Genomic DNA, 20,057 nt, shown 5'->3' with positions numbered 1-20,057 from the left:
TACTGAGCAACCCACCAGAGGGTAATATTCGAAGTACATGGGAAGGGGGTGCCGTTTCGGGTGTTGGCGCAATGTTATGAGTCCATTCGGCGGTTCGTCGTAGTGTGGCGATTGGAGGCGCTGGGGGAGGGGTGGGTGACAGATTCCGGCTGGCAGTGTATGATAGACACCGGATACGCGCTATATAAGATTCTGGGTGATATCAGCACTTGAACAGGTCCCTCGCTGGCGAGAATGAAGCCGAGTGAGCGCGACGAAGCTCCACATTCACGATACAGGTGCGACAGGGGACATCAGATTGAGCCGAACGCGATGTCAGGGTCGCCAAGGCGCTAAATATATGTCACGTGGAATATTATACTTAATGTCACGTGCTAAGGCACGTGTTAGATCGAACCCTTGTCTCAAGTGGAGACGAAGACCACACCCCATCCTCACTCTTCACTCTTCAGTCTTCACCCATCAAATTCTAAAACATTTGATAGTCTGTAATTGATGGTCCGATTGCTTGGATGTCTACGGAGTAGCACTGTGTATTTTACTCTACTCAATGAGTCTGTCGCTGGCACTTCATTCCGTGCGACAAACCTTACACTTGTAGAAATCCTCTATAGAAGCTCATCGTGTCTACGACGTGACTAGATTATTTAGGCAATTCGATTTCAGTGCAGCGGTCAAGTAGACGTCGCCAAACAGCCTTACTGTTACTATGACCATCGATGTTTCCGGTCCTTGTCAATGTAGCCCGGTCGCCAACAATGATGACACCCGCTTTCGCACGTGTCATAACAAAAGGATCCTCGAAGCTTAATTCGAAGCCGAATCTGCGACGTTAAGCGGTTCGAGGAAGCAATGGTTCATTCCTGACCGGTCCGGGATAGATCTGATTGCATCCGTAGAGATTTTTGTGGGAGCGGAGTCAGCCCGAAAGCTGCTTGCCTCTCTAATATGGACGCTAATGGCTGACAACATGAGATCCGGGACTGTGATTCTCTGCGAGACTGGAGGCACTTGGCTGGTTGACGACGGGACGCGATTGATGCCGAAAGACAACGAGGACTAGGCGAATGTCGATGCGAGTTTTCGGAGATTGCTTGACGTGCAGGGGATTGACTATGTGATATTGTCTCGGGATTTACAAGACCTGGAAGAGCGAGTACAATTCGTGATGGCTGCTCACGGAAGCCAAAAGCAGAGGGCGAAAAGTAAAGATTGAAGGACGCGTAAAAGCCAGGGGTAGGGAAGAAGCAGTTAAAATGATTGTACGACAGGCTCAAACCGCCTGTAACCGGCTGTATTTGAAAATGTACCGGCCATCTCAGCTAGCGCTCATAACAGTGATTATGACGCCTGCAGCGATCGCCTTGTCCCCATGATCTCTTTGAAAGGTGTTCAAATAGCTGAGGCCTCAAGCCGGATTATCAGTTTCTCACCCTTTGGAGGAGCCGTGTACGCATCCCTCTGCTCAATGCCCTCGTCATCAACGATCCTCGTCGTAAAATTGCCATACAAGCACGCCATGATGGACTTCATCTCTGCATAAGCATCAGAGAAGCAAGTTCGCAGCAGGATACCAATCCCACGAACGACCCGGGATATACTCACGATACATGGCCAGGTTACTGCCAATGCACATCCGCCCACCACTCCCGAACGCCCAGAACCACCGATTCATCTCTACATCATTCCGCACCTCTAACCACCGCAACTCCCCAACCCCCACCATCTCCACGTCCACCACCTCCCCTGCTCGTCCGCTCTCATCCCTCCACTTCAACCATCTCCCAACCCGCCACTCCTCAGCCTGCGGAAACACCTCTTCATTCCGATGAAGACTCCACGCCTGTGCGCTGATGCGTACGCCCGCAGGGATATCGAAATACTCCCCGCCATTCGCCGCGGTGCCGAGAATGCAGGGTTTTCCGGGGGTAATCCGCGGCTGCGCCCCGGGGATCGCGGCGTGAAGGCGGAGGGTCTCGTAGAGGATGGCGTGGAGGAGGGGGAGGGCGTCGAGGGCTTTTGGGGAGGGGAGGGAAGGAGTGGAGAGGGGGGTGATGGGCGGGGTGAGGGTGGTGAGGGAGGAGCGGAGGAGATTTTGTAGATGAGGATGGTGGCTGAGTTCGTGGATGGCGTACGTGAGCGTTATTCCGGACGTATCGAAGCCCTAGAGGGGTTACTTTATTGGTCGATCTCGATGTTCGAAGTACGCTTACGGCGGCGAGCTGGTCGAGCATCTCACTGGCGATTGTGAGACGCTGTAGTGGAGATAGAGCTAGGTCTGAGTCCATATCTTGTTTCGATCTTCCATCGCGGATAGCCGAATCAAGTTGCGCATATACGATGGGAAAATCGGGAGAGCTAGGGGCGATCTTGGAGGAAGGCTGCTGGCCGACGGCTTTTGATGCCCCATCGCACATTTCCAGAGTCCATGCTAGACACTGTCACCCATTCCCGTTCTTCGTTCATTAGGAATACTGGTTAAACTCACATTCGATGGTCGCGTTGGCCCCATCCACCCACTTAGGAACCAGCGGTACACAAGCCCATTTCGCAATTTTTGTAAGATTGGGAAGCTCGTGAGGCCAGAAGTTATACTTCCGTCGACTGTTATACAGTTCCAGAAACCAGTCTCTCCTCTCATCGTCCATCGTCAAGTTCGAGCTCGATGCCAGCCCGAACAAAAATGCGGTCACAAAATCCATGGTAATGGCACTGGAAACTTTGTAGATGTCTACATCTTTACCGGTGCTGGAATATTCCTCAAATCTCACCAATAGCCGCCGGTAGATTAATTCGGTGGTAATCTCGATCATTGCTTTGGAGCCATGCATGTATGACTTCGAGTAGACGTTCGACATCATTCTCTTGCGGACCGAATGCGGCCGCCCTTGGCAAGTCGAAAACATGTTCGGCACGCCATAGTTGTTAAAAAGGTTCGAGTACCACGCATGCTTCTCGAATCCTCCGGCATAAACCGTCGATATGCCGCCCTTGACGCAGTTCACGCTAATATCATTTGGCCCCAGACGGATCACCGGTCCCAATTGGTGATGTTTCTGGTGTAATGTGCGGATTTCCATACTCTTATATCTCGTCCATAGTATCCAGACGGGACTGAGAGATGTGCTCCAGTGAGCGCCGGGGATCCGTGATAGCGGGGAGAACAACGCTGGATGCACAACATATTTGTACAACAGGAAGAGAATGACCGTTAGAACGGCCAACGTAGGAGCGAATGGGGCGGATTCTGATAGCATTCTGGATCAATACACCTGTTAATAAGCTGAACGACTTAATTTCTCCATGGACCGGAGTGCCAGAGATGGGGTTGGAATGAGACCCGACATGGTGGGGAGCTGTAGCCACACATATAGCTGTAACATACAGTAGCCGCACGACAGACATCTTTCTGATAAAGGTCATCAGACTCATAGCTGCAGCTACCGTTCTTATCTCGAGCTCCACCTCGCCGCCTTCAGATTTTCACAGTGGCTCCGCTTCAGTGCAATCGAACAGCTAGTAGAAACTGTAACATCTGGTTGTGCGTTGTCCATATGTATGCAGTTGGATCAACAGATTGTATCAGCGAAGCCGAATTGAAGGCGAATAATATTAGAGCCTAAGGCAGAAACTGGGGCTTGATAGCTGAGGTCACGTGAAAGGTCCAGCGTCCATCATCCAATCAACATCATCACGATTCGAGCTCATCGCAACGAGCCGGAAAGACATCAAGCTTCCGAAATCCGAATCCATTTGGCACCTTACTTTTAATCTACAACCATCAATTAGTCCGCCTGCGCGAGGTTTCAGTCACGATGGCGATTCCATTCGAAGCCTTACTACCGTATGCCGTCATAGTCACCGTATGTCCCAAGTAGAATCCGCTGCAATCGAGACTGTTAACACGACCTTAGTTCTTTGGAATCTCCGGAGCGGGCCTTCTACACGTTCAGCGCATACAGAACGGAGGCAAGAAAGGAAGGAGAGGTGTTGATCGATGGGACAGCGTTCGTTCATGCAATTGGGTTTTGATCTTTGGGAGATGGTTGCTAACAGTATCACAGCAAAGTATACTCGACCGGTATTCCGTTCTCGCGCCCTCCGCTAACAGATCTAGTGATGCAACGCGATCGACGATTAACCGGTTTCCTTCGTGGCCAGACCGATAAAGCAGCGGCCCCGGAAGGATTCGAGTTCAACAATGCTTGGAGGGTGAGTTTTCCAGTCCCCCAGCTTGAAAGAGTTGGCATTAACAGCTTGCCAGGTCGAGAAGCGCTTCTCCTGAAAGCTGCATAAAGTTGCTACGCATTTAGCCTATGATACATGGATACGGAGTTGGGGTTTTTATGTGGCTGGTTGTCGAGGAAGCCGATGCCTTGTACATAGGGAGCATACCCGAGGCCATGCCAATTGAATGCAATTACTCTGAATACATTTACCAGGTCCTCTTTTAGAACTAAGATGTAGTTCGGAAACCCAAATTCATACCGAAGAGAGTAGATACGTTCCCCAATGTGTGTTTTGACTGGTGAATGATTCACTGTAGAGGGGAGCGATATGGTGTATTCACCGGTTTCGCCCAAGCCTTTCGATGTCTTACTAAGACATACCCCGACCCTCTGTAGCTTTAATGAGTTTGAACAATGGCATGCCGAGCTCACGCCGAAACCAATGCTAAGACGTGGCTAAACTCAAGTCCATTTTGAATTCAGGTTCATTTTAATCAATTGAGATGTGATATTCATGCCTTGAAGCCTGAGGTTCCAATCACGGGATCTTCCGGCATTCGCTCTGGTCTCCCGAACCTCTCGATCATCAAAAGTCCAACAGCACTTTACCATCTCTCATCCTCCATTGCAACTCGCCAATTCCCACCCATCCCGTCCTTTAATCAACGAATCGGGAGCATGTCGCCCACACTCTCTCGCGCTGTCCTCCGACAGCGGCAATTTGCCCTCCGGCGCATCTTCTCGCGACATGCCTCAACCGCCGAAGCCGCCCAGGCGAAAACCTCGGAGGCCGCGTCAAAAGCATCGGAAGGCCTGTCTCGGGCACAGGCATCGGCTGGATCGGCTTTGAGCAAGGCTGGGTCGGCTGTTGGCGCTCTTGGGAATGCAATTGGGAGCATTGGCGGCCGGACGGGCAGGCTGGTCGGATTCGTTAACTGTATGGGTTGATCGTCCAACATCTATCCTCATCCACTAACATTATGTACAGCCCTCATTCCGCCAACGATACACTACTCGAAAGTCGGACTTGAGCTTGGAAAGCTCATCTTCGAGGGAAGGAAAATGAGCCCACCGTATGCGACCTCTCAACACTACTTCCAGCTCAATTACTAACGTCCCCAGATCCATGGCCACTTTCCAAACATATTTCCAATCCGCATTCAACAGCATCCGAAGTACTTCTGCTGCCAGCGGCACCGCCAACCCCCGAAGCGCCCTCCAACAGGTCCGAAACCTCAGCACCGCTGAATTGACGGCTGCCGGCGTCGTGTTGGCCGAGGTGCTCGGGTTCTTCTCAATTGGCGAGATGATCGGACGTTTCAAGATCATCGGATACCGATCTGCCGAGCATGGACAACATCATTAAAGGAGTTGATCTAGTTGGGACGGGCTGGAGAGCGTGGGGGAGCGTGGGCATCATGGTCATCATGGTCGAGACTCGAGTGGGCAGGTGGCCCTAGACTTAACCAAAACTTTCCGCAACTGTACTATTCTGGCGACATTGCGCGCTATAGATTTCCTATTTGTGCTGAACCTGTACATCAGAGTTGGGGATGGTCACTTGTGCATGTTGGTAGAGCAAAATATACACCGACTTGTACTTCCATCTCCGGTGGCGGGACACTTGTAACCACAGTATCGAAGTGTATTTGTGTTCGAACCATTAAGCCTTAAGCCCCGAAAGTGGTACTCACCAGCCTTAAAATATTTCAATCACTTCAAACAGATGTTCCCCTAAGTCGATGGACTCTCCCAACCATTGTTGAGAATGAAGCGATTTTGCTGTATCCCACGTGCCAAGACATGTCGATGAGAAATTCCTGTCACAACCAACCAGAACACAATATTCTCAACTTCATATTTTGTGCCACCAACATCCGAAAGTCGCGAAACAGAGGAATTCATGGGTCGATGCCTTCTTAGGCCATAGTATAAACCCGATGGACGTTTTCAAGCTCCTAACGAGATCTACCAAGATTTCTCGGTCCCAGACCGCCCGACCGTCCAATGCCAAACTTCCCTCGACAGGTGCGCCGTCCAATCCACAGCTGTTCGGCAACGGCGACGACTCGCAGGGCAAGTCCAATCTAGGAAAGAGGAAGAGAGGCGGTGCGGCGGCCAGCGAATTCGCAAAGAATGCTTCGGAGCCAGGCGATCGAACGTCCATGTCGAATGGCGATACGAAAATCCACACAAATGGGGAGGAAACATCTGGACAGGTCTCGGGACGGCCTACAGGCAGACAACCACAGGAGGAATGTCTACGGATATTGCGGTCTCACAAGGTGAAGATTGTTGTCCTGGACTCCGAGCCGAAACAAAGCAAAGAGAGCACCGGATTGAAAAAATCAAAGAAGGAAAAGGGATCGTCCAAGGAATCTGGATCGGGCTCGAAACATAAACAGGAGCTTTTTCCCCAGCCTCTCGTGTCCTTCGACCAACTTCGGACCCAATACAATATCAGCAGGAGGCTACTATCGAACATCAAAGACCAAGGCTATGTGGTCCCCACGGAGGTGCAACTCGCATCTATACCACTGCTCCTGGATCCAGCCAAGTCTTTGGCCAATTCAGATTCCTTCGTGGACACCGATGCACCGGACTTACTTTCAATCGCCCCCACGGGGAGCGGCAAGACCCTCGCCTTTCTTATCCCAATTCTCCACCGGCTGATCTCAGAGCGAAAGAAGTCTAAGAGCGAAACGGAGGAGCATGGGTTGAAAGCCATCGTACTCGCGCCGACCAAGGAGTTAGCATCACAGATTGCTAACGAAGGCAGAAAGTTGGCTTTGAATACGGGAATTAAAGTCACGCTCTTTCGAAAAGGCATGAAGATTGGCACCTCATTGGAGCGTGTTGGGGACGAAGAGCAAAGCGACAATGAGAGCGATGTGGATGATCACGAGAAGCGAGCTGCCTTGGAGATCAAGTCACATGTCCTAGTGTCCACCCCGCTGGCGCTATTAAATTCCTTGAGCAGTGACGACGGCAAGGAGCGCTCTCTCCCAACCGTGCAACAACTAGTGTTGGACGAAGCCGACGTGTTGCTAGACCCGCTATTCCGAGACCAAACGTTGGGGATATGGAAAAAGTGTACGAATTCGAACCTACAGTCCACTCTCTGGTCCGCAACGATATCTTCAAGCATTGAGGAAATCGCCACCAACTTTTGGAAAGACCGACGGCGCCCCTCTAAGAACGATGCTTCATCAGAATCAAAATCTCTACTCCTACGATTGGTGGTCGGCATCAAAGACACCGCCGTCCCCAACATCGACCACAAGCTCGTCTACGCAGCCACCGAGCAAGGCAAACTCCTAGGTCTCCGCCAACTAATCCACCCCTCCGCCCCCCAGGGCGAAGCCGGCCCCAGCCTCCGGCCCCCCTTCCTCGTATTCACCCAAACGATCCCCCGCGCCGTCGCGCTGCACTCCGAGCTCCTCTTCGACATCCCCCCAGAAGCAGGCGGCGCCAGCCGCCTCGCCGTGCTGCACTCCGACCTCTCCGAACAGGCGCGCGACCGCGTGATGACGCGGTTCCGCAAGGGCGAGATCTGGGTGCTGATCACGACGGACCTGCTGGCTCGCGGGGTGGATTTCCGCGGGGTGAATGGGGTGGTGAACTACGACATCCCGAACTCGGCGGCGGCGTACGTGCATCGCGTTGGGCGGACAGGCCGGGCGGGGCGGGAGGGCGGGGTGGCGGTGACGTACTATACGAAGGAGGACATTCCGTACGTCAAGAACATCGCGAACGTCATTGCGGCGAGCGAGCGATCGAGGGGCGACGAGAAGACCACGATCGAGCCGTGGTTGCTGAATGCGCTGCCGACGCCGTCGAAGCGGGATAAGCAGTTGTTGAAGAAGCGGGGCGTGCCGGCTCGGTCGGTGAATGCGCTGAATGGGAAGGGTGACGGAAAGGGACCAGCTGCTGCGCGCATCAGTACGAAGAGTGGGTTTGAGCGGCGGATGGAGAATAAGAGGAAGGCAGCGAAGAGTCACCATCAGTCGGATCGGAATGATGCTGTTGTGAAGCATGTGTTGGAGGAAAATGAGAGTGAGTTCGAGGGCTTCGATGACTGATGGGGTCAGTATACAGTCTGGTGCCAAAAAAGAACTGCTTCAAGCATAGTTCGAACTCGTAGCCTCGCACTACTAGATTTTCGCTTACGTAAACACTCGATGTACCTTTTGAACCCCTATACCAGCCAGTTGTCCATCAAAACAGTGAATTTCTTGCCGGTCAACCACAGAATCAACCGCAACTCCACGAAACATGATCGGATCGTTTCCAACCCCAGTTCAATCGACTCTTTGTGCGATTCTGTATTAAGAGCAAAAAGCAAAAAACGATAACCTACCTTCGAGGGCAGGGGTAGAAAATCAACCATCTCGCAGGCCCCAGGTGTCTGTTCCATGGGACTGGTGTCATTTTTTTCAGCTGTACCTGATCCGCATCAGTCGTTAAACCAACATAGTCATTTCCGCTGGGAATTAATTTGCCAGGTTTAACCATAGACTGCATTTAATTCACCCTCCCTTCAAAACATACGATGGGACACGATAGTATTCACCCTTCACACTAGGAAATCCACACGTGAACACATTGGATTTTCTATGGATGGAAACGACCGAACACCTTATTAGCACGACGTGATGTTCCTCGTTCTCCAAGACTAAGTCCCTCAGCAGAGCTATGCCATTCCATCTGTCCAAATGCCCACATCCCTCCTGATGATGACATGGACGCCAGGGACTCGACAGTAGCCTTTCCTTTGTGGTGCACATCACCTTCTCCGCTGTCAAAGTCCGGGCATAGAGTACCCGAGAGGAACGCCTGTCTCTGACGAGCGAGGAACTGCGCATTTCCCTCTGTGAGAGGGCAGGTCGGAATATGGATGACACTGGAATCACTGGTGCCTCTGTGCACGTTGTCCACTACATGGATGACTGTCTCCTGATAAGTCTAATTGTCGGAGGCGTGCTGGAGCGTCAGACAATGGACTTACCGTCAGTGTCAGGCAACGTAATCTCCTAGTTTGACCCTTGGTACATGGACTATGGCCTTATCTAGTTGCAAATGTGGGTGTAGATTGGGCTTCAACTCCTGCCCGTCCCCTGGATTTACCCCCTCAAGTAGACTCGTAGTCTCCAACTCAACTCTCCAAGTCTCAATATCCAGATATTCCTCTTCCGATACCACTTCATCTCTTCCCTTTACCTCCTCAAAGAAGGGTCGACGAATGTAATACGCCGGAGCCGCATTCACGGGTGGACACACCAGCAACTCCCCCTCACCAGGCTCAACATCCTACATAGAAACCCACCCCTGTACCATCCTAGATATATTGCAAGTACCAAACCCATAATACAAGTCTGATAGCACCGGAGACCTACCGCTCGCCTCCCATGGATCAAGCCGCTCCAATTCACCGCGCCAGATAGCATCGTACACTGTTCTAAGTCCATAGTCATTCTCTCCCCAGCGCTCCACGCTTCCACAGTCGACGTGCGGACTTAGGGCGAACTAGTTGTGCCCGGGTAGACGAATCCGAAGACAGTCGACGTTGAGGGTTGGATGCGCGGTGGAAATGGGGATGGAGAGATCAAGGTTGTGCTAGATGGACATGAGGAAGCGCATGGCGTTCAGGAAGCGAGGATTGGAGCGGGTGTGACGTTGGAGGGGGGGCAGTAGAGTTCGTAGACTTGAGGGTTATTCAGGGTAACGCTGTATAGTTGCCAGCGTCCAGTATTACGATAGTGGGATGACTCTTGTACCTTTTTTATGTCGATTGTCTTCGATGTACTTCTTGAGGATTTCTTTAAGCTGCAATGCTTCTGTTTCGGGGATTACCCTTCGAATCACGAGAACCCCACGCCTTCTGTGCTCTGCACTGAACTTGTCCGATGGATTATCGAACTCTGAGAACTTGATCTCTGAGATTATACTTAGGCCGACTAAGGCTACCGTTAATACCTCATCCTATAGATGGCCTAGGAACCTTCTTGTGGTGCTTCCACTTCTTTCTCGTGCCCTAGATCAATCTGCTTTTAAGATCTGCATATCATGGCACAGGGGCTTGAAGGGCTTCCCCGACAGAGACACAAATGCATCTAATATATCCCGTGCTCTTTTCTGAGTGCCTGTAGCGACTCCTCTACAACAACGGAACCACTTCTGGAAACCTCTTGCACGCTTCTGGATCGGCCCAGATAAGATCGTTGAGTAGATAGAAGTTAATTAACTTCTTTGAACTCTGGTCCGGGCATTAATCAGACTAATCGCTGCCTATACCATCCCTTGCAGAGTTCGGACCATCAATGTCATTAATATCATCCCACTAATCACTCTCCTCCAAGAACTGACTTCTCAGGAAAATTTCATCTCCAGTCACAGTCTGTACCTTGTTATAGCCAGGGCTGAGGCATTTCTGCATGAGTTCGCCCGTCTCCACCACGTCGTTATCATCCACACTGACAGTAGTCGTCTTCGACATATTCTTCGCGAGGTATCGTAAGATCGGCCCCAGCCATTCAATCCATATCTGCGTTTCCTGCTCGAGGGTAGAGCCATCGAAGTAGGCCCCGGCCTCCAATGGCTGCTCCGCGACGAGGCAGAGCTGCCTCAGACCCGTAAGAAGTGGAGTCTCACGAATCTCGAATGGAAGCCGAAGGAAGCCACTCGGTCGGTTGCCACACTGGGACAAGGTCCCAGACATGTTTGTTTATGGATTCAAGGTTGGGGTTTCAATGCATGGAAAGATAGCTGAACCCATTCTACAATGGTTGGGTGATTACCGTGAGGTGACTCGTGAACAATCGTGAAGAACTTGACTTGGATGTGGTGCCACCAAGCTGCTGCCCTGCCAGGGGCTGTGGTGCACTCTCACTGGCAAATATCATGAGTGTCGGGTGACTCTGAAAATTGCCAGATTCTATTGGCTGAAAGCTTTCCCCAAGCAACTGTTTACGTGTTGGGCTTTGGGACGGAGTTTCCATCCTAATGTCCACTATCTGTCTTCCACACCACGTCATTATCTCTAGTCACTAATCACTCCCATGAATTCGGATGAATCCTTCTCTTTCCACATTTGCATGTCCACTATTCTGGCTACCGGAGATACCTGGGTACCTCTCTAGGTTAGAATTCTTTATCTCCGGCGATATTGATTTCTCCGGTCGATGGTTGCACTCAGCAAGGCCTGTCGTCTGGTTGCTGTTTTTGATACCGCTTCACTATTCAGATGTCTGGACTTGGAGATTGTGCGACTCCGGTGCTCGCTAAAAGTACTCTGGTTGCACAGCTCTGGATTTAATAGACTCTGCGAACCGGGCCGATGAAGGCGAGTAGGTATAAAGTCTTCCGTTTGTTGCAGTCTTTTTCCGGCCCATCAATCAGTCAATCCGTCAATCCTCCATTCCGCCAATTACAGCGTCTCAAATCAGTTCAACTATCTCTCCATCGTCACATCATCATGGCTTTTGGAGACATGCCCCCCATTAGCTTTGGCGCAATCTTATCAACAGCCAATGGTTCACAACCTCACCGCTTCCAACCCAATCCTTCGAAGGTCAAACCATCATTGTAACAGGAGCGAATACTGGACTTGGGAAGCAGGCAGCCAACCACTTTGTTCGGCTCCACGCAGCTAAAGTGATCATAGCTATCCGAAGCCTGAAGAAAGGGGATGAGGCCAAAGAATGGATCGAACAGGAAACTGGACCGGGGTCGTGGAGGTCTGGCATCTCGACCTCAGTTCGTATGCACTATGCAAGCGTCAAGGATTTCGCTGCGAAAGCCCAAACCCTCGACCGACTGGACGTCCTCCTGGAGAATGCTGCAGTATCACCCGCACCGACGGCTGCGAGCTACTCCGTAGCGGAAGATAACGAGGTGGCAGTCACCGTGAATGTCGTGTCGACGTTCCTTCTTGACGTCCTCCTTCTCCCCAAGCTCCGAGAGAGTGCAAAGACTTTCGACATTACGCCGAGGCTCGTGGTTGTGACTTCTGAAGCGCATTTCGCGACCACTCTCAAGCCCGAAAGGAACCACCCGGACGGGATATTCAACTACTTGAACGACAAGTCTACGGCACGGATGGCGGGCCGGTACGCAGCGACCAAGCTGCTAGAACTCTTCGTTGTCCGCGAGATGGTTAGAGCGCACGCACCCATTGGCTACCCGGTTATCATCAATCTGGTGAACCCTGGCTTCTGCCATTCGGAGTTCCTGAGAGGGCAGGATATAATGGCCGCTATCTTCAGGTTCTTCCTCCATGCGCGACCGATGGTACTCGGCGCAGGGACCCTCGTTGATGGGCCGGGCAAAGGACAGGAATCGCACGGCCAGTATCTCGCCGACATGCGCGTCGCTCCAATATCGCCATTCGTCTTGTCGAAGGAAGGCCGGGTTACTCAGGAGCGGGTGTGGAATGAACTGACGGAGAAGTTGGAAGCGATCCAGCCTGGGATCATGAACAATTTCTGATCCATTGCACCATGTTTCCCGGGATTTTCTTTTTCGTCACGGCTTCTTGGTCTACGCAACGCTACTTTACTTGTATGATATCAATATGCAGCGATTTTTTAGGAGAACTATCAATCAATGAATTTCAGTCGGGCTATCCAAATGCATCAGGATGTCGTAATTCGCGCCGTCGACTATCTCCCCTGTAGGTGGGGCCGGTTATCGCTGCTCTGTCGGCAGCTACCTCCGCTTCCTGCTGGAAGACTATCTAAAGCACGCTATGCACAATTGTTCCTTTCGTAAGTTTTTTTCGGTCATTATTCAATTCCATTCTTGGTAACATATAAGTTATTTCTATTATGAGATCGTCAGTGCAAGATGAGCGGCAACCTGGCAGATGGGACGAAGTCCGGAGATAAGATTGAATCCCCATTAATCCCGATCCAAGATACCCCACAGCCGAAGTCGAACGTTTCCGAGTCAACCTCAACAATCCAAGAAAAGCCACATACATCCACGATATCGGGCGTGGATTTGGAACCCTCAAACCGGGACCAGCCATGGACTGGCCAATTGAAGAAAGCATGGAGCAGTGTCGTATGGTTCGTGACCTGGACGCCTCCAAGATGTCGCTGGGATCCGGAGAAGCCACCCACCTTCTCGATTGGCCTAAACGTACTGTTCGCGTTCGCGGCGGCCTTTTCCGTGGCGAATCTCTATTACACGCACCCGATTCTAAATGTCCTCGCTGCAGATTTTGGGGTTCCGTATGAGAAAGTCTCGCAGATCCCTACCGTGATGCAGGCTGGGTATGCGGCGGGCCTCCTCTTTCTGTGTCCTTTGGGAGACTTGCTCAGGAGAAGACATTTCGTGCTGGGTTTGGTGTTTCTCACTGCGACGCTATGGTTGGTGATAACGGTTGGAGAATTCGTTTCGGCATGCTAAGACTTCCGCAGGATAGTGTTGTGCGTCACCAAGTCGCTAACGCTTTTCACGGCCATTTCGTTCATCACCTCGGTGACGACGGTCACTCCGCAACTTGCTCTACCACTGGTCGGCGACCTTGCTCCTCCAGAGCGTAGAGCGGCCGCGCTGTCAATCGTAGTTTCAGGACTTATGTTGGGGATCTTGATCGCCAGAGTGGTCTCGGGGACAATGACCAACTTCACCTCCTGGCGTAACGTGTACTGGATGGCGCTCGGTCTGCAATATTCGATCCTCGTTTTACTCTGGCTCTTCATGCCGGACTATCCGTCGACCAACCCCGATGGACTCAACTACTTCTACATGCTGTGGTCAATCGTGCAGATGGTATGCCAGCACCCCGTCCTCGTCCAGGCCTGCTTGATCGGCTTTTTCTCCTCCGCGACCTTCACGAACTTCTGGACCGTCGTCACTTTCTTGCTCTCGGGATCGCCATATTTTTATTCCCCGCTAGTTATTGGCCTATTCGGCCTCATCGGCGTCGCGGTAATGATCCTCGGGCCGCTCTACGCCCGTCTCGTCACGGATCGCTTCGTCCCATTATTCAGCGTCCTAGTCGGAATAAGTTTGGCGCTTGTCGGCATCATCATCGGGACGTATACGGGGACAATTACGGTGGCTGGACCGATTATCCACGCCATCCTCAATGACTTTGGGATGCAGACCACGCAGATCGCGAACCGTAGCGCTATCTATTCGATTGAACCCAAGGCACGCAATCGACTAAACACGGCGTTCATGGTGTCGGTGTTCTGCGGCCAACTGACTGGCACTTCGGCTGGTAGTCATCTTTACGCTGCTGGCGGATGGATTCGCAGCGGCAGTGCCAGCGTGGGCTTTGTTTGCGCTGCGCTTTTAATCGCCCTTGTCAGGGGGCCGCATGAGAAGGGTTGGATCGGATGGGGTGGTGGATTCGGACTCAGAAATAAAAAGGAACCTATCACCGATATATCGCTGCGCAATGATAGTTCAGAGGGGGAGAGTCTCCCTGTTGAAGTGGAAGTCTGTGAAGACATGGAAAAAGGCGCCGTCGGGAAGAAAGAATAGATCATGTAGATATCAGCTCGGCGACTTTAATAGATTGTATATAACTCTAGAACCAGTGGGAAAGGGCATGATACGTCAAATGCAAACTTGAATTCAATAAAACACTCCAAAATATGGACGTCATCTGGTCTCTTTGATAATCTCAGTCGTTGTGACACTGATGACCAATTAGCGTATTTCAATAAACATGACTTTAAACATTGATGCAATATTGCACCATCCTCAGAAAGTTCATTTCTTCCTATTTTCAAAGAAATAGACGTCGGATTTAAATGTACTTAGACCATTATACACTAAACTAGTCGCTGCAAAATTGCTGCTGCACTCCATGGAAGACGAGACAAGTGGCCTCTGGCTTTTTGGATATGGGTACGTGTTATCCTCAGATTCTATGACATGCAAGACGGAAGCTGATCATGATGCAGGAGTTTGATATGGAAGCCTCCACCTCATTTCGGTGAGCGTCATCTACATCGTGTTTTAGACCATAATCTCATACAGTCCATCAGATAGGAGAGTACCCGGATATATCAACCGCTATGTTCGCAGATTTTGGCAGGTGAGCGACGGGCCGCGAAATCATATTAAATATCGGGATGCTAAGGAAACCTCGATATTGATGTAGGCAAGGTAAAGAACAAACAAACATTATTACCATCTTTCTCAATCTAATTATCCCGCAGCGAAGATCATCGTGGGACGCCTCAGGCACCCGGTCGGGTTGTCACGCTCATCGATCATGATCACTGGAAATCACTTTCCGACCCAGTATGTAGCGGTCCAGCTATTAGACATCGACTCCGAAGAATGCTGCTGAATAATGTCTAAGCACGCCAACGCCCCAGAGAGAGTATGGGGCGCCGCCTACCACATCCCCCCGGCTCGCACCCAAGAGGTAAAAGAATACCTCGACATCCGCGAAATTAACGGCTACTCGATCCAATACACACCGTTCTACCCCGCCGAATCCGTCCGACAATCCGACGGTTCGCTCCCGGAGAAGTTCTCATGCCTGGTCTACATCGGACTCCCCGAGAATCCGCAATTCGTCGGCCCGCAGGATCTCGATGCGCTCGCGGCGCATATCTTGAAGAGCGTGGGTCCGAGTGGGGAGAATAAAGAGTATTTGTACATGCTGGAGATGGCGTTGGAGACGCTGAGTCCGGAGAGTGTGGATGAGCATGTGAGTGATTTGGCGGGGAGGTGTAGGGAGTTGGAGCGGGCACGAGGACCTGAGGAGCGGGATGAGGAGCGGAAACATGTTGGAGAGGGGTTGACGAGGGTTAGGAGTACGGAGGAGCAGGAAGAGGTCGAATAGTCAAGCATTCGTAGGTGTATAAACCGAATTAGATGCTTGCAATTGTTGGCTTAGGTAGTACAAGATCAGGTTGAAGACTGCTCACAAGGCTCCAGAATCGCTGCTGCTTCCCGCTGGATATTTGCGTCCTATTTCAAGCCGCTGGCTTGTAAAGGGCTTAGGTGTTGTTTCTCGAGGAACAAGTTACTCTCCCATGGCCGTGGTATTTTGTTCATTATAGGCAGTTTAGTGTGGCAATTGGCACATGTGAACTCTGACAATTTCGGAAGCTATCGTTCATGATGGTCATGTTAGCTACTTGTCCCCTCGTTTGACAACCTACACAGTAACTTTCTGGCACCGAAAGCGGAAATTAGGAGCCATATTAAGTGGAATTGCAGAAACTGTTAACTCCAAAGACCCATAAATTGCTCTACTCCTTGAAGGGCTGCCCAGGAGTCTGGGATAAATTTACAAGCAGGTGTTGTAACTGATGTGGCTGATGTGACTGAAACTGAAATATCAAATTCCGGGGCCAAGAGCTGGAGATATCCAGCTCAAAGCAGTTTGAACTAACTGAAGCAAGCTACAGTAAGGATCATTCATACTTTCTACGCAACTATACATAATCCTCTACTTTGGGACATGGTTTTTCTGAATTCAGGGGTTGACTACAGGAACTGGGAGTTTCCACACCTGTCAACGCAGTAACAAGGAAAGTTCCACGAAAATATTCCTTAACTTGGTGAAGGAAGTCGTTTTTGTTGGTCATATGTGGAGCCGATTGCCTACGTTTGCTTCCTCTCCTGACATCCTGAATGCTATGGTGAACCCACAGCCAACTCACCGGTGTCGTATGAGAGCAAGCGTTGAGCCACCGCCCATGTCCTGCGCTTAGGGGCTTCGCAGACGGGATTTCATGCCAACACACGAAAATATCGATCCCCTTCAACCAACATCCTCACACCCACCGAAACAGGCGTATGACCACTCGCCTCCCTCTCCGTCTCCGAATCCCAAATCTCAGGCCCAGCCGTCCGTCCCTCCGCGACTAACGATCTGGAAGCAATCGCTAAATCAACCCCATGACAACGCATCACCCACTCCACATGCCCTGGAAAATATAGATAGAAAAGACGCCTGCCTCCTCTCGCCCCCCCTCCAAAAACATACCCCAAAAGTCCTCCCGAAGCCTCCCATGTCCCCTCCACCTCCGGAAACCCCTCCCTCCACCCCATTCCTGGCGCCCCGTCCAAATTCCCCATCACAACCGCATTGCTCCCCACCCCCTCAATCCGCTTCTGTTTAAGAGAGAGGTGGGCAGGGTTGGGCGGACGTTGGATTCGGGTTCGGTGTTTGGGGATGAGGAGGGGCAGTACTCTTATAGGCAGAGGTGATGGTGGAGGGATGATGCTGGTGGCCCGGGGGCTGAGTTGGGTTTGAAGAAGGATGTTCGGGGCAGTTGGAGGAAGGGATGATGTCGTTTATGGGCTAGTAGTACATCCGGACGATGAATGGGTCGAGAGGTGTTGGGTGCCTGCGAGGGATGTCCATCCATTTCAGCCAGTGATTGATTTTTCTAGGTTGGTTCTGCGTCGCGGCAGCGGCAGAGGCGTGATATCGCGGCCGATTTGCTCGCCGAGGATACCGGATTCCTTCACTTAGCTATTCGAGCACTCCGTACTATAGGTGATATCCCGTCATCGATTCATGGCAATTCCGCAACGAGAAGACCGGTGTCGAATGTCTTTCGTGGATATACCAAGATGGCTCTGCATTTCCTTCGATTGTTATTTAGACGTTTAGTAGCGGTTTGGATGACATGAGAAAACTCCCGTGAAAAGCCTCGCTGGCGACGCACAGCTCGGCGAGCACGACTGCCAGACATACCTGCTCGATCAGAAACAACACCTCCGACTCGGTTTATAAAAAGCCAACTCCAAATCTACCATGTCCAAAACACCACAAAGCATCACCTCCACGTCGGAAAAATAAATCGTCGCAACCCTCCCCCACTACTACGTAGTACGATCCAATTCTCGACGATCGCTGCGATTTCCGGTCTGGACCTGAGACTGGGGCGCCGATCTCCCAGCCACCAGCGCTTTATCCTACCGATAGGGGCTGCATTCAGCGGTCCATCAATGACGTCGCCGATGCAGTTGCAGGGAGGCATCTCAAGATTGGCGACGCGACGACGGCGGTGTCGATCTGGTGGTGAGGCCCCAGAATTCGATGAAGGACTCCATCGATTTCAGAATTCAGCTGTTTGGGCTGGTGTGGTTAGAATCCATTAAGGATAGGGGACAGAGAGCGTATGGCGTATCGGATGACGGACTCAGGCCTTGTCTGGTTTCTAAATACTACGGTATACAGTCAACCTTGGCAATTAGCACGGAGCCGATGCGGGCTATTTGTAGGCACGTAGTACAGGGCACAGATGCCGCTTAGGGAGTTCTGTCAGGGCAAGGTGGCGGGTATGAGCCTCTGACTGGGATGATTCACGATGTATCAGAGGCCCCGAGTCGGTTCTTCTAAGCCAATAGACCACATTTGTTTCACTGCAACCCAGGCATAAAATAAAAGTATGAAAATAAGATGACTAACGATGACCAAGAGATTCCCGTGGTCGGAAAGAGGAAGCGTAGCATCAAGCGTGACCCGACCTTGGGACAATGGGAGAGAAAGGTGGTGATAGGACCAGACGTGGCGACGATGTTGAAAGTTGAAACATGTCTCAGGAGGTCAGGAGTCAGGCGGGTTCCTCTCATGCGCACGAGAACCTAAAGGTCTCAAGCTTTACCGGCTGAAGTTCAACATCCGGCGGGTGTCAAATGTATCCTCGTTTAGCATCTTATCTGATTAGCCTAGAATCTCCTGGATGGTTCAAGATTCGCCGTTAGCCCGCATCGCTTGGCCGCTTGGGTGGCATTATTGGCTTGCGCCTCGTTGAATTCGTCATCGATCCATGCCCACTCTCCAGCCCATTGTAGCACTGAGCTGTCTTCGCACTATGACGGGGAACTGTGGTGCGGGATGAAGAGGGCTAACGAGAGTTACCGGTAACCTGTCGATGGCTATCCAACTTCTGTTCATTGAATCTATGATTGTTTGCTCGGGGATGAGGAGAAACTTCCTCAGTGCTCAGAGTTACCTCCCAACTTACCGTGCCTCCTTTCGTTGAAGTCTTAATTAAGTCCATCCTCCTCGGCCCGGGTCTATCACCGTAGCGGGCCAGATACAAACGATAGTTACCAGGAAAGACAAAGAATAGCCACGACGCTTGAGCTAACAATTGGCGAACCCGTCTGGATCAACCGTTGACTTGGCACCCGTCCGTCTCCGCCATCGCTGCGGACACGATGACAGGATGACAACAGGACTTTACAGGAGTTCATTATATTGGGCCCTTGGAACTTCCTTGATCTTTCAGCTTCTACCCGCCGCTCCTCCTCCGCCGCCGTCGCCGCTAAGTTAAACACCATCGCATTCCCTCTTTGCTTCAAGAGAGAGAGTTTGTGTGAGAGACCTTTCAACTTCATCATATCCCCTATTTTACACTCTTCGACCTCTTCCACCTAGACAACATCTTCCCACTGTATTCTTTGTCCCTAAACCGTCTAACCGCGTCATCATCGCCGAATCCCTGCCCTGGAACTGGCCGAAAGCATCCTAACCCGTTGGGCATTCGTTGACGGCGTTCACGGCTCCCGGTTTGTAAATACCTCGATTCCACCAATATTGCCAATCTCCGCAGCATGCCGACGATTTGTACCGGATCCGAATCTCCATAAGAGCGGCTCTGGAACCCCGAGTTCGACCTGATTGAAACACATTGGACTTCTTCGAGCCCGATCCGACCGATTGAAACGGTCCTGAGCTACTTCGGCGTGATTGGAGAAGAAGCCAAAGGCAAGAACCGGGAACGTATTCCATCCGTGGGACAATATGCCGCGGTCTAGACGAGGTGAGTGCTTTTCCATTTATTGTCCAGTGTGATGGTAAGGCCGGGCGTTGCGCAAATGCGCCTCTGT

At 51.4% G+C, this 20,057-nt stretch overlaps 9 protein-coding genes across 9 annotated transcripts; 7 read left to right on the top strand and 2 right to left on the bottom strand.

The window, feature by feature from the left end:
• Nucleotides 1-910: 910 nt before the first annotated feature.
• Nucleotides 911-3,537, bottom strand: P152DRAFT_514398 (cytochrome P450 monooxygenase). Its single transcript, XM_033682857.1, has 4 exons — nt 2,489-3,537; nt 2,214-2,431; nt 1,606-2,164; nt 911-1,535 (listed from the first exon to the last, which is right to left on the bottom strand). Exons 1-4 carry the CDS (start codon nt 3,255-3,257, stop codon nt 1,393-1,395), a joined length of 1,689 nt encoding a protein of 562 aa, XP_033533867.1. The 5' UTR covers nt 3,258-3,537; the 3' UTR covers nt 911-1,392.
• A 183-nt stretch (nt 3,538-3,720) lies between these two features.
• P152DRAFT_458626 (uncharacterized protein) lies at nt 3,721-4,464 on the top strand. The gene is made up of 4 exons (XM_033679506.1): nt 3,721-3,863; nt 3,915-4,011; nt 4,112-4,212; nt 4,265-4,464. Exons 1-4 carry the CDS (start codon nt 3,816-3,818, stop codon nt 4,283-4,285), a joined length of 267 nt encoding a protein of 88 aa, XP_033533866.1. The 5' UTR covers nt 3,721-3,815; the 3' UTR covers nt 4,286-4,464.
• Nucleotides 4,465-4,722: 258 nt separating this feature from the next.
• P152DRAFT_507577 (P-loop containing nucleoside triphosphate hydrolase protein) lies at nt 4,723-8,444 on the top strand. Its single transcript, XM_033682543.1, has 4 exons — nt 4,723-5,166; nt 5,218-5,302; nt 5,352-5,545; nt 6,153-8,444. Exons 1-4 carry the CDS (start codon nt 4,908-4,910, stop codon nt 8,309-8,311), a joined length of 2,697 nt encoding a protein of 898 aa, XP_033533865.1. The 5' UTR covers nt 4,723-4,907; the 3' UTR covers nt 8,312-8,444.
• Nucleotides 8,445-10,070: 1,626 nt separating this feature from the next.
• Nucleotides 10,071-11,058, bottom strand: P152DRAFT_458624 (uncharacterized protein). The gene has a single exon (XM_033679505.1). The coding sequence runs from the start codon at nt 10,945-10,947 to the stop codon at nt 10,570-10,572; it is 378 nt and encodes a 125-aa protein (XP_033533864.1). The 5' UTR covers nt 10,948-11,058; the 3' UTR covers nt 10,071-10,569.
• A 414-nt stretch (nt 11,059-11,472) lies between these two features.
• Nucleotides 11,473-12,850, top strand: P152DRAFT_507576 (NAD(P)-binding protein; the record flags this gene model as incomplete). Its single annotated transcript, XM_033682542.1, has 2 exons — nt 11,473-11,502; nt 11,733-12,850. The coding sequence occupies 2 exons, from the start codon at nt 11,473-11,475 to the stop codon at nt 12,714-12,716; spliced, it is 1,014 nt and encodes a 337-aa protein (XP_033533863.1). The 3' UTR covers nt 12,717-12,850.
• A 192-nt stretch (nt 12,851-13,042) lies between these two features.
• On the top strand, nt 13,043-14,829 carry P152DRAFT_417265 (MFS general substrate transporter). The gene is made up of 2 exons (XM_033677083.1): nt 13,043-13,600; nt 13,652-14,829. Exons 1-2 carry the CDS (start codon nt 13,074-13,076, stop codon nt 14,724-14,726), a joined length of 1,602 nt encoding a protein of 533 aa, XP_033533862.1. The 5' UTR covers nt 13,043-13,073; the 3' UTR covers nt 14,727-14,829.
• Nucleotides 14,830-14,950: 121 nt separating this feature from the next.
• P152DRAFT_458621 (ChaC-like protein) lies at nt 14,951-16,302 on the top strand. The gene is made up of 6 exons (XM_033679504.1): nt 14,951-15,095; nt 15,152-15,183; nt 15,236-15,286; nt 15,307-15,308; nt 15,408-15,494; nt 15,556-16,302. The coding sequence occupies exons 1-6, from the start codon at nt 15,055-15,057 to the stop codon at nt 16,042-16,044; spliced, it is 702 nt and encodes a 233-aa protein (XP_033533861.1). The 5' UTR covers nt 14,951-15,054; the 3' UTR covers nt 16,045-16,302.
• Nucleotides 16,303-16,531: 229 nt separating this feature from the next.
• On the top strand, nt 16,532-17,799 carry P152DRAFT_458620 (uncharacterized protein). The gene has a single exon (XM_033679503.1). It carries the CDS (start codon nt 16,943-16,945, stop codon nt 17,330-17,332), a length of 390 nt encoding a protein of 129 aa, XP_033533860.1. The 5' UTR covers nt 16,532-16,942; the 3' UTR covers nt 17,333-17,799.
• On the top strand, nt 17,534-18,451 carry P152DRAFT_28801 (uncharacterized protein). Its single transcript, XM_033674988.1, has 2 exons — nt 17,534-17,815; nt 17,914-18,451. The coding sequence occupies exons 1-2, from the start codon at nt 17,734-17,736 to the stop codon at nt 18,318-18,320; spliced, it is 489 nt and encodes a 162-aa protein (XP_033533859.1). The 5' UTR covers nt 17,534-17,733; the 3' UTR covers nt 18,321-18,451.
• Nucleotides 18,452-20,057: the final 1,606 nt, after the last annotated feature.

Source organism: Eremomyces bilateralis, assembly GCF_010015585.1.
Source record: "Eremomyces bilateralis CBS 781.70 unplaced genomic scaffold P152scaffold_10, whole genome shotgun sequence".
Classification (NCBI taxonomy): domain Eukaryota; kingdom Fungi; phylum Ascomycota; class Dothideomycetes; order Eremomycetales; family Eremomycetaceae; genus Eremomyces; species Eremomyces bilateralis.
The sequence above is the reverse complement of the archived record's forward strand: the minus strand, read 5'-3'. Positions and strand labels throughout refer to the sequence as shown.